The sequence below is a fragment of the Poecilia reticulata genome, chromosome 13, assembly GCF_904066995.2.
Source record: "Poecilia reticulata chromosome 13, P_reticulata-male-v2, whole genome shotgun sequence".
Lineage (NCBI taxonomy): Eukaryota > Metazoa > Chordata > Actinopteri > Cyprinodontiformes > Poeciliidae > Poecilia > Poecilia reticulata.
In genome coordinates, this window is record NC_088842.1 from 9,027,227 (window position 1) to 9,040,622 (window position 13,396).

General features: G+C 36.5%; 1 protein-coding gene across 1 annotated transcript; it reads left to right on the plus strand.

Annotated features, from left to right (window-relative positions):
* Positions 1-4,210: 4,210 nt before the first annotated feature.
* LOC145554620 (extracellular calcium-sensing receptor-like) lies at positions 4,211-9,015 on the plus strand. Its single transcript, XM_081614789.1, has 3 exons — positions 4,211-4,321; positions 6,729-6,852; positions 6,930-9,015. Exons 1-3 carry the CDS (start codon positions 4,211-4,213, stop codon positions 7,832-7,834), a joined length of 1,140 nt encoding a protein of 379 aa, XP_081470915.1. The 3' UTR covers positions 7,835-9,015.
* The last annotated feature ends 4,381 nt before the right edge of the window (positions 9,016-13,396 follow it).

The window sequence follows — 13,396 nt, forward strand, 5'->3', positions numbered from 1 at the left end:
TTAAATGGCACACATGGAATGGTTTAAATCCCTCTTAAGGTTAATATGAGCCTTTATAAAGTCCTAAGGGTTAGAGTCCCAGTTGATGGCGTTTCAACCAGGGGTTAGGGTAAGGGGGTACGGCAGGGTACTGTGCAAGAAAGGGGAGCGGCTGTCTGCTGTAAAGAATCAGCTGTGACTGATTAATCAGACATGGCTGACTGACTAATCAGTCAGCCGTGACTGATTCGTTTTTCAAGAACAACCTAAAGCACGACTTAATCGGTTCATAAATAACTTTTTTCCCCATTTCATATTGTTTCTGACCTCTTTGTGCTTTTCTAGAGCAGGGCTGCAATATGTTGATCGCGGAAGGTTTTGAGTCGATCTCGGCTGTGGTGATCTGTGTTTTTCTGTGTAGTTGTCTTGAGAGATTTTCTGTGTTTAGACCCGTTTCCCTGTGAGTCTCTGTCCTGTCCTCCCTGTTGATTGATCCCAGCTGTGTCTAGTTTCCTGATTACCCTTCTCATGTATTTAAGTCCACCTGTTGTCTTTGTCTCTTGTCGGATCCTCGTCGTGTATCATCTTGTCAGTCTGTTTCCCTGTGCGTCCGCTGTTGGACTTATTCATTAAAATAATCATTTTCATCCTCATCCTGGCCTGCCTGCGTCTCATCTCATCTCACCTCACCAAAACCTCAAACCATGACATCGGCATTAGGTGACAAACTGAACGCCGCCAGGACGCTGAGACCAGCACGTCCACCTCTGGCTCCTCATCAAAACGTTCGTAACTTTATTAAAGAACAAAACGTGTTAAAATTAATGACCCAACCATAATAATCTGTGATTGTTGTTTCAACAAGGTGTTGCGCAATTCTGTGCGTTTCGTTCCATTACCAAAAATAATGAGCAGAACAGGAGTTTAAAATGAACTAATCAATCACTGCTGTGTTTAGGGAGGCTGATTAATAATCGCAAAATAAATATCAAGCCTGAAAACCTAATATCGGACTGAATGTTATGTTTTTAACGTAATATCTGGTCGGCTTGTGGAGCGCAGGAGGTTGCCATGGCAACGGGTGTGCTTAAATGACAGAGATGGAGAGTAAAAAGGTAGGAGTGGTTTTGAGTTGATCACCTGTTCAGGTTGTTTACCTTTGCTGTGGCGCATCACAGCCGCTGTAATTTCTGAACTATCAATAAACGACAAACTTGGACTAATAACCTCGTTCTTTGTGACTATACGTCATTTACAACAAACATCAAACACGCTAAGTACGTTTAATTAAGTATCAAACAAATGGCTTCTACTGCCATAATTATGTGAAATTAAATGTCTAATATAAAAAAATACTTTGGTGCTGTTGGGCTCAGAGTCTGAGAGGCTTTTCCTTTATCAAACAATTTTTTTGGCTCTTTAGTGGAAATATTAATGTTGAGATTTTCTCCAAAATGAGAACCTTTTTCAACCTTTATAGATCCACTGTTGAAAATGAGGCTCTAACATTCACAAATGACATTGAAATAAAATCCAGTCCAACATTTGGTTTGAGGTGATTCCTCTGGAACCTGTTGGGGAAAAAATATCCCAACTTCAGAAGATGTGCTTTTAACTTAACAGAGCTCTGTGGTTCCGGCGCCATGTTAGGAAGAGAAGTGGAAGCTGCAGGATCTTCAGAACAAACAGGTCATGATGCTGGGCTACTGATTATCCCTCTGTCTGGACACAGGATAATAGAGCCAGTTTAAAAACTAAAATGAATGATTATATGCCAGACATGGAAAACTGGGATGTACTTCATGGCATAATGTTCAGGATTTAGGTCCCAGGGCATCTCAAGTTGTCAACATTGCAGCCAGTGGGCTGAGGGAAATACAGCTTTATTTTGTAGCAATTCAAGAGCTACCCAGCTTTTATTGCTGCGCAAAAAAGTAATCAGCACAGAAACTCCAAAGCACACAAAGAAGCAATATATACATATGCAATACATGCAATTTTTTTTGTCATAGTTCCCCCAAGAATTAAAAACTTCTTTCACCCCTATTTTCAACTAAAGTCCTAAGGTTTAGGGTAGGGCTCCATTTAGTCTCAAGAATCCCATTCAATATGTGCCGACATGCTGGAAAAGGCTCTCTGGTATCAGAGAAAGCAAACACGTACATTTTGGCATTAAGCAAATGGGAACTTTTAGGTGATTTCTGCGACATTTGGGAGAATTGAACTTTTCTGCATTTTCCACTGGATGGAGCTCTTGTATTACAATCGGAGTCATGGTGGGTGGCTGGCTGCCATGGGGGAGCATGGGCTGTGTTCTAAGGGAGCATTGTAGACTTTTCTTGCTTTCTGAGCCCGGTGGTCGACTGGAAGTGTGTTAGGGTTTTTCGGGACCGGGTGTGTGTGTTGGGGTTTCGTGGGTCCACGGGTGGACCGGTTGCAAGGGTCCACTGTGAGTGTGTGAGGGAGGGTCGGGCTACCACAAGGGAGCATGGGCTGTGTCCTAAGGGAATATTTGAGGCTTCTCTTCTTTGCAGAGTACTGGGATACATTGGGAAGGTATGTTGGAGTTCTGTGGGACCAGTGGTGTTGGTGTTGGTTCTGGAGCTCCAGGGGGTGGTCCAGGCGAGGTCCATGCAGGGTTTGGGTGCCTGAATCTCAGGTAGAGAAGGTACATAAGATCCCCTGGATCTGGAGAACCAAGGCTAGTTCAAGATTAAGTCCTTGGTACTCCATGGTTCTTGAGCTAGGGTTATAGGGTTAGGGTTATGAGGGAAGGGTTAGGTTTAAGGTCCCTGATGATCCCAAAGCAGGAGGATTTTTTGACCTTCGTCTTGTGGGGTTCTGGTGACTGAATCCCGAGTACAGACCCCTCATAAGACCCCCTGGTTCTGGAGAACCAGGGTAAGGAAAGTACCGTTTTAGATTAGTCAATGCTCCCAAACGTCACTGTGCTGATGAAAATAGCCACTAAACTACTGGAGCCAGGTTAACTTTGAAGTTCCTAAGTCATTAAACCGGAGGGTGAAATCAAGTTCACCTGCATAGTTGGAGATTGCTGGTACTGTCGGTGCACATGTAAAATAACCACTGAACTACTAAAGCCAGGTCTGGTTCTGAGTCCTCATGCCCAGGTTAAGTCCTTGGGTAGGTTAGAGTCCCAGTTGACGACGTTTCAACTAAAGTCCTAAGGGTTAGAGTCCCTGTTAAACAACATTTTAACTAACTTTTTTGTTATTGTTTATTCAATGTTACATATTCTGTGTTTTTGTGTATAATGATGTAAAGCACTTTGAAATGCCTTGCTGCTGAAATGTGCTATAAAAATAAAATTTGATTGATTGATTAATTATAGTTTGATCTAGCTTATCAGATTGTAGCAGACAATGGTTGCATAACTAATCATAATTTTGTTGGATCTACTCAAATAACTTTAGAACTGCTAACACACATTGGCATTTGGAGCATCCATGTCTGATGCTGTCTCTTGATATATTGATTTCGATACCCGAAAGCCCCCTTCCGATAACTTCTTTTATTAGCAATTATCATTACAGTTGTTACTGAAAATAGTAAATGTCCTGAAGTTCATTTAACTATATTAAAAAAGAAGCTATCAGTTAGCAATTGTTGCTAACATGACTCACCAGAGCTCCACAAAACGAATTGATACAAAACTCTGTTGTCCCCAACAAGCCCAACTATAAACAAGTTATAATCTGTTAAAAAAAGTTCGACACATAAAAAAAAATTTCATGGAACACTTCGGGTGTACTTTTTTACCATGTTTTGGGACTTTTCTGGAACACAGCAAGTCTAAAAAGGACCATCTTATCCTCCTCATACTACATGTAAGTAATAGAGCGCCCCCTGCTGGGGCTAATTATAACTGTGCAGCTATATCACAAAAAGGAGTTTATGTCTTACATGGGTTGCAAAAACAAGAATGACGCTGCTAACAAAATCCATGGATGGTAAGAACAAATCAGACAGCCAGATGATGTAATCTATGTGATGTAATGATGTTTTGGAGAAGAGTTATATGAAGCAGTAGCAACACTCACATCCACCTTTACAGACTTGAGGGATGGAGAACTTATCTCTCCTTAATGGCTTAAGACTGGCTCATATTTCCCTCATATTTGTTGCTTTTGGTGTATCAGATAAAGTCAAAAATGGGGCTTTAGCTATCAATTGTACTCTGCAGGGTACAGCTCGTATACCTGCATTCTCAATGGATGGGGAGTTCATTATTGGTGGCGTTTTTTCCTTTCGTTACAAGGAGATCACAAAGATTCACAGCTACACAACTGTGCCTGAGCCGCCCACCTGCACAGGGAGGTTGGTAAGAGGGAGCATATGAAGAGAGTTATGCTAAAAACTGAAAAGGTTTTTATTTGAATGCTGCAAAGTGCAATGATTTATTTAACAGATTTTGTATTATTATTTTTAACATCAAAATTAATTTCAACAGAGTAAAAATCCGTTTCTGTATTGGTGAACTTGTGTAGAGGGCACAACTTCATCTGCCAAGGTGAATGGAGAGGGTCAGCAGTGATAAGAACAAACTTTATTAGTAGATGATACTCTTTAGTATATTGTATTATCTGGTTTGTGAAAATGTAAAAAGATTTTCTTCAAAAAAAGAAAAAAAGCAGTAATATGTAAATGTCTGTGTGCAGTGTCAACAGTCGTGAACTACGTCTTGGCCGTGCAATGATCTTTGCAATTGAGGAGATAAACAACAGCACAAAGCTGCTGCCTGGGATTAAACTCGGGTATAAGATCTATGACACATGCGCCTCTGTGTCTGTGGCCACTCATGTTGCATTTCAGCTGTCAAATGGGGAAGACCCCATGATTCAGACAGGCCATAATTGTTCTAATTTAGGTGTAGTAATGGGTGTTATTGGTGCCTCTAGTTCCACACCATCTATTGGCATTTCACGCATCTTTGGTCCCTTCAATATTCCTCTGGTAAATTGTTTGAATTTATTACAAAATATAAAAATTTATTGTAGTATTTGTCTGTTAAATGATAATTTTTGTTTGTTTTTGCTTTAGGTGAGCCACTTTTCTACCTGTGCCTGCCTGTCAAATAAGCAGCAGTTCCCAACTTTCTTCAGAACAATTCCCAGTGACCATTATCAAGCTGATGCATTGGCCAAACTGGTGAAACACTTTGGCTGGACTTGGATAGGAGCCATTTACTCTAACACAGATTATGGAAGAAATGGCATGGCCTCTTTTCTTGAAGCAGCACACAGAGAAGAGATCTGTGTGGAGTACACTGAATCTTTCTATCGGACCGACCCAAAGAGCAAGATCCAAACAGTCGCTGATGTTATCCGCAGGTTTATGCATCTTTGATTTGGTTTGCGTTCTTCGGTTAGATACAGAAATGTTTTGTAACTACTTTTAAAAAGTTAAGCAATTATATATTTCACTTTTATTCCAGTAAATCTAGAAACTGCTGGAAAGGTTTATCAGTTTTACACAGTAAAATCTATTATCTCTTCAGGTCGACAGCAATTGCTATAGTGGCATTTATTGCTGATGGTGATATAAAACTCCTGTTCGAGGAGCTAAACCAACAACCTTCTCCTCCTCGTCAGTGGATTGGAAGTGAGGGCTGGATAACAGACCTTCAGCCAATGAGATTCAGTTTCTGTGCAGGAGCCATTGGAGTTGCTATTCAGCAATCTGTCATCCCTGGATTTGGAGACTTCCTGCTGGGTCTCTCTCCCTCTGAAGTAGCCGCCTCCTCCGTCCTCACAGACTTCTGGGAGGAAGCATTCAACTGCAGCTTGACGAAAAGTGAGATACGAACATGATCAATTCCCAGTTTAGATTTCTCTCTTATTAAGTATGATTAAAGGTTCAAACTTGATCATATTCTTTAGACAGAATACTGTATTTCTTTCAACTTGTGAAATTATAATGGGTTCTTTTATTATACTTGGAAGTCTTTTGATGACAAGATATACAATATTCATATGAAATTTTAAACCTCTCATTGCCCTAAGGTTAATACGTATAACTAAGTTGAAATGCTGAAAGAATCAATATAAAATCAATATTAAATTATCATAACACTTTATTTTTCTTTGCCTATTTTTAGCTAATTCAACAGAAATGAAGCTTTGTGATGGAACTGAAAACTTAATGACTCTCAAGATCCCTTATACTGAAACGTCTAAATTCAGAATTACCAACATGGTGTACAAGGCTGTTTATGCCATAGCACATGCTATTCACACTGCAGTGTGTCAGGAAACTAATTTAACTACTACCTGTAAGAAACAAAAAGGGTTGAACTTACATCAGGTGAGATCAAATGATAGTAAAAATATTTTTTTCTCTTGATCAGGAATAAAGAAATCTTTCTTTGCTATTTCAGTGTTGTTGAATTTTTCATTGCTCCTTTTATTTAATTATTGTGATTTACATTTTGTCAGGTGTTCACTGAGCTAAAGAGAGTGAATTTTACGCAGAATGGTTACCATGTGTCTTTTGATGCTAATGGAGACCCTGTGGCTTCATATGATGTTGTTAACTGGCAGAAGAGTGAGAGTGGGATTATTGAACTGGTAACAGTGGGGTACTATGATGCTTCACTGCCAAAAGGACAGGAGTTTCGCATTTACAAGAATCTATCCTGGTTTAATGGAGAAACGCAAGTAATGAAAAAAGTGCAACATTGCTCATCTTCTTGAAAATCATTTGTTTCACTATTTCTTTTTCTGTTTCAGGTTCCAGTCTCCCTTTGCTCCGATAGTTGTCCTCCAGGAACTCGTAAAGTGTTACAGAAAGGAAAACCAATCTGCTGCTATGACTGTATACCATGTCCTGAGGGAGAGATCAGTAATATGACAGGTGATTGTAATGTTTTCCTGCAAACCTGCATCATCAAACAGTGAAGGAGTAACAACCGTTTATATCTTTATTTTCAGATTCTCCTGATTGCATTGTGTGTCCAGGAGAGTTCTGGTCAAATGCAAAGAGAGATGCCTGTTTTCCCAAACCTGTGGAGTTTCTTTCCTTCGATGAAGTCCTGTCAATCATCCTGGCTGTATTTTCTCTTTGTGGAGCTTTTCTGGCCATCATTACGTCATTAGTTTTCTTCCATCACAGAACAACTCCAATTGTCAGAGCCAACAACTCAGAGCTGAGCTTCCTGCTGCTCTTCTCTCTGACTCTGTGTTTCTTATGTTCACTAACTTTCATTGGAGCCCCCTCTGAGTGGTCCTGCATGCTGCGGCACACAGCGTTTGGCATCACATTTGTTCTCTGTATCTCCTGTGTTCTTGGGAAAACTATAGTGGTTCTAATGGCCTTTAAAGCTACACTTCCTGGTAACAATGTTATGAAATGGTTTGGACCTGTACAACAAAGAATGACTGTAGTGTCTGTAACTTTTATCCAAGTTTTAATATGTATCATTTGGTTAGTTGTGAGTCCTCCCTTCCCAGTGAAAAATCTGACCACCTACAAGGAGAAGATCATCCTGGAATGTGCGTTAGGCTCTGCTGTTGGTTTCTGGGCTGTGCTCGGCTACATCGGCCTGCTGGCTGTGTTTTGCTTTGTGTTAGCTGTTCTAGCTCGGAAACTACCCGATAATTTCAACGAAGCCAAGATGATAAGCTTCAGCATGTTGATATTCTGTTCCGTCTGGATCACCTTCATCCCAGCTTATGTCAGCTCTCCTGGAAAATTTACTGTGGCTGTGGAGATATTTGCTATTCTGGCCTCCAGTTTTGGACTGATACTGTGTATATTTGCTCCAAAGTGTTACATTATTTTGTTTCAACCAGAGAAGAATACTAAGAAATACTTAATGAACAAAAACCCTATGTAAAATATGAATGTGTAATGATGTGATGTCAGATTTTTATAAGTCATGTAGGAATCGTTAAATTGATCATGCTCCCAAAATACCTACTGTTTTATTTATATCATTTTTACTGTATTTCATTTATTTTTTAAGTTAAAGTTCAACTTTAAATTTTCAAATTATGTTTTAATTTTATGATATGGATTTCACTTTTGATTTTATATTTATTTCAGTTTTGTTGAATTGACACGATTAATCATCTTTCAGTTGTACATTTGGAAGTTCCCTCTAACATTCACTGTGTCGTTCATATTTTGACCTACTTCATGAAATGTTCTGATTATTTCCTTTTATTTTAATAACCCAGGGAACCCAGAACTATGTGTTGATTAGACACAAAAATGTTGACATTTTTTTTACTATGTCTGATAGATTTAATACATTGATACTGCAATAACTGAACCTGAATAGTCATTTGTCTGGCCTTTCTGAGTACTGCACTATTAAAAATGTCACATTTGTTTTTGTGACCTACAAATAGGTTTTCCTATTATCTTAATGAGTTCAGAGAATCTGTTTTTGTCCTGTCTTCGAGAGCTACTATTTTGCAATTTTCAAATGTATCCCCAGATAGCACACGATGTTAAATCAACATTGAAAAATAGTTAGAATCGTTGATTTTTGGTTGAAGTCGACAAATGATGGTGGATCAACCATCAAACAACCATCCAATCAAACCTTTGAGACTGTGTCATTCAATCAATGTTTTTGATTGAATGAATTATTTTGTGGTTGAAATCTGATGACTGAAATGCCGAGGTCTGATGAATGGTTGATTTTTGGTTGAATCGGTGAAACAATTTTAATTTTAGGTGAGGGTTTTCAATTTTCACATTTTATTTTGTTAAAGTTTTTTTTTGATAGTTAATTGACAAGAAAGGGGGTAAAGAGAAAAGGGGGAAGACATGAAGCAAAGGTTGCCAAGGCCGTGTGCAGAAAAACATTCAGATGAAGGTTGAATCAACATTGATTCCTTACTAATTCAATGTAGAATCAACAGAAATGTGTCCAGATCCACGTTCAGATGATGGTTGAATCAACATTGATTCCTGACTGATTCAATGTAGAATCAACACAAATATGCATGCAGAGCCACAGTCAAATGAGTGTTGAATCAACATTGATTCAATGTAAAATAAACAGAAATATGTGTGCAGAACCACATTCAGATGAAGGTTGAATCAATGTTGATTCCTAACTGATTCAATGCAATATCAACACAAATATGCATGTAAATTGACATACAAATGATGGTTGAATCAACATTGATATAATGTCAGTTATGGTTGAAACCCTAACGTTGATTCAACATTCAAGTCACCGACCACTTTTAATGTTTCAATGTCAGCGTTCAACATTGATTCAATATTTCTGGCTGACATTGATTCAGTGTTGTTTCAGTCATTCTGTGCTATCTGGGTCCATTCTTTGACACCTGAACATAACGAAATGCTCATTAAAAGGGCACTACTATATATTTCCTAGGTTGCACGTCCAAAAGGGCACAACATATTTGAGGACACATATGCAATTGGGAGGATTCAAATATTCTCTTTATTCAAAAACTCTCTAGGAAATTTCTTTTGGTTCAGAAAAAGAGAGTTAAATACCCTCAATCCCCGTGTTTGAGAAAAAAGAAAAAAAAAACAAACCCAAAAGTATTAACAGAAAGATGGACATGGTGAGCTGATCAAAAATAACAAAAAGGTGCAGCAGGGTGTTGTGATCTGTGTTTTTTCTGTGTAGTTATTTTGAGATTTTCTGTGTTTAGTCCTGTTTCCCTGTGAGCCTCTGTCCTGTCTTCCCTGTTGATTGATCCCAGCTGTGTCTAGTTTCCTGATTATCCTTCTCGTGTATTTAAGTCCACCTGTTGTCTTTGTCTCTTGTCGGATCCTCGTCATGTGTACTACCCTGTCTTCGCCGTCGCTCCCTTAGAAACCTGTTCTTTGGATTATTTAATCATTAAACCATCATCACTTTACCTGGGTCTGCCTGCGTCCTCTCTCACCTCAGCAAAACCAAATCATGACACAGGGGGCCAACCCTATACAGGGCCGCTGAAGCACCTTCTAGTACCGGACTAAAGCAAAAAAAAAAAAAAGGGAACCTACTGTAAAAGACACGAAAATAGGACAACCGGTCCCACCAGGCCAAAGTCTCAACAAAAAAGCAAACAAGCAAAGGCTAACAAAAACTACCGCATGGCAGGCTGGAGAAGCCAGCTGTGGCCTACAGCCACTGGTTACATACTTGCACTATAGCAGGATGCATTCCCAGACTAGTTGTTTTGATTTGAAATTAGTTTTGGAACCAGTTTTTCTAAACATTACCTGGAAAACAGTGATTAAACAAAACCATGTTAAATTGTTAGTTTATTATAACCAGTACTGACTAGTTGTGTTGATTTTAAATAAGTTTTTTAAAAAGTTTTTTGAAAAATTACCACGACAGAAGTGGTCTCCGTGGATACATTGATTAAACAACAACACACTAAATTGTTTAGTTAATGTTGGATAGTTGTTTAGATTTGAAATAAGTTTTGGAACCAGTTTTTTGAAACATTACTTGGAAAACAGTGGTCTCCATGGAAACATTGATTAAACAAAAACATGTTAAATTGTTAGTTTATTTTAACCAGTACTGACTAGTTGTTTTGATTTTAAATTGGTTTTGGAACCGGATTTTTGAAAAATTACTTGGAAAAAAGTGGTCTCCATGGATACATTGATTAAACAAAAACATGTTAAATTGTTAGTTTATTTTAACCAGTACTGACTAGTTGTTTTGATTTGAAATAAGTATTGGAACCAGTTTTTTGAAACATTACCTGGAAAACAGTGGTCTCCATGGAAACATTGATTAAACAAAAACATGTTAAATTGTTAGTTTATTTTAACCAGTACTGACTAGTTGTTTTGATTTGAAATTAGTTTTGGAAGCGGATTTTTGAAAAATTATTTGGAAAAAAGTGGTCTCCATGGATACATTGATTAAACAACAACACACTAAATTGTTTAGTTAATGTTGAATAGTTGTTTTGATTTGAAAAAAAAAAATTCCAACCAGTTTTATGAAAACATACATGGAAAACAGTGGTCTCCATGGATACATTGATTAAACAAAAACATATTAAATTGTTAGTTTATTATAACCAGTACTGACTAGTTGTTTTGATTTGAAATTAGTTTTGGAACCGGATTTTTGAAAAATTACCACGACAAAAGTGGTCTCCATGGATACGTTGATTAAACAACAACACACTAAATTGTTTAGTTAATGTTGAATAGTTGTTTAGATTTGAAATAAGTTTTGGAACCAGTTTTTTGAAACATTACCTGGAAAACAGTGGTCTCCATGGAAACATTGATTAAACAAAAACATGTTAAATTGTTAGTTTATTTTAACCAGTACTGACTAGTTGTTTTGATTTTAAATTGGTTTTGGAACCGGATTTTTGAAAAATTACTTGGAAAAAAGTGGTCTCCATGGATACATTGATTAAACAACAACACACTAAATTGTTTAGTTAATGTTGAATAGTTGTTTTGATTTGAAATAAGTATTGGAACCAGTTTTTTGAAACATTACCTGGAAAACAGTGGTCTCCATGGAAACACTGATTAAACAAAAACATGTTAAATTGTTAGTTTATTATAACCAGTACTGACTAGTTGTTTAGATTTGAAATAAGTTTTGGAACCAGTTTTTTGTAAAATTACCTGGTTTTAGTGTGTTGTTGATTAAACAACAACACACTAAATTGTTTAGTTAATGTTGAATAGTTGTTTTGATTTGAAAAAATTTTTTACAACCAGTTTTATGAAAACATACATGGAAAACAGTGGTCTCCATGGATACATTGATTAAACAAAAACATATTAAATTGTTAGTTTATTATAACCAGTACTGACTAGTTGTTTTGATTTGAAATTAGTTTTGGAACCGGATTTTTGAAAAATTACTTGGAAAAAAGTGGTCTCCATGGATACACTACATTGATTAAACAACAACACACTAAATTGTTTAGTTAATGTTGAATAGTTGTTTTGATTTGAAATAAGTTTTGGAACCAGTTTTTTGAAACATTACCTGGAAAACAGTGGTCTCCATGGATACATTGATTAAACAAAAACATATTAAATTGTTAGTTTATTATAACCAGTACTGACTAGTTGTTTTGATTTGAAATTAGTTTGGAACCGGATTTTTGAAAAATTACCAGTACAAAAGTGGTCTCCATGGATACAGTGATTAAACAACAACACACTAAATTGTTTAGTTAAAGTTGAATAGTTGTTTTGATTTGAAAAAAGTTTTTTTAAAAAGTTGTTTGAAAAATTACCACGACACAAGTGGTCTTCATTGATACATTGATTAAACAACAACCCACTAAATTGTTTAGTTAATGTTGGATAGTTGTTTTGATTTGAAATAAGTTTTGGAACCAGTTTTTTGAAACATTACCTGGAAAACAGTGGTCTCCATGGAAACATTGATTAAACAAAAACATGTTAAATTGTTAGTTTATTTTAACCAGTACTGACTAGTTGTTTTGATTTGAAATTAGTTTTGGAACCAGATTTTTGAAACATTACCTGGAAAACAGTGGTCTCCATGGAAACATTGATTAAACAAAAACATGTTAAATTGTTAGTATATTATAACCAGTACTGACTAGTTGTTTTGATTTGAAATACGTTTTTTAAAAAGTTTTTTGAAAAATTACCACGACAAAAGTGGTCTTCATTGATACATTGATTAAACAACAACCCACTAAATTGTTTAGTTAATGTTGGATAGTTGTTTTGATTTGAAATAAGTTTTGGAACCAGTTTTTTGAAACATTACCTGGAAAACAGTGGTCTCCATGGAAACATTGATTAAACAAAAACATGTTAAATTGTTAGTTTATTTTAACCAGTACTGACTAGTTGTTTTGATTTGAAATTATTTTTGGAACCGGATTTTTGAAAAATTATTTGGAAAAAAGTGGTCTCCATGGATACATTGATTAAACAACAATACACTAAATTGTTTAGTTAATGTTGAATAGTTGTTTTGATTTGAAAAAAAAAATTCCAACCAGTTTTATGAAAACATACATGGAAAACAGTGGTCTCCATGGATACATTGATTAAACAAAAACATATTAAATTGTTAGTTTATTATAACCAGTACTGACTAGTTGTTTTGATTTGAAATTAGTTTTGGAACCGGATTTTTTAAAAATTACAAGGACAAAAGTGGTCTCCATGGATACGTTGATTAAACAATAACACACTAAATTGTTTAGTTAATGACAAGTTGTTTTGATTTGAAATAAGTTTTTTTTTAAAGTTTTTTGAAAAATTACCATGACAAAAGTGGTCTCCATGATACATTTATTAAACAACACACTAAATTGTTTGTTGGATAGTTGTTTTGATTTGAAATACGTTTTGGAACCAGTTTTTTGAAACATTACCTGGAAAACAGTGGTCTCCATGGAAACATTGATTAAACAAAAACATGTTAAATTGTTAGTTT

What these genes read in the sequence shown, in the direction of transcription:
- LOC145554620 (XM_081614789.1), top strand. Translation starts at nt 4,211, where the DNA reads ATGGATGGGGAGTTCATTATTGGTGGCGTTTTTTCCTTTCGTTACAAG. An exon ending in CCACCTGCACAGGGAGGTTG is followed by an intron (nt 4,322 to 6,728) that starts GTAAGAGGGAGC and finishes TTTCTGTTTCAG; the next exon opens with GTTCCAGTCTCCCTTTGCTC. An exon ending in AGAGATCAGTAATATGACAG is followed by an intron (nt 6,853 to 6,929) that starts GTGATTGTAATG and finishes CTTTATTTTCAG; the next exon opens with ATTCTCCTGATTGCATTGTG.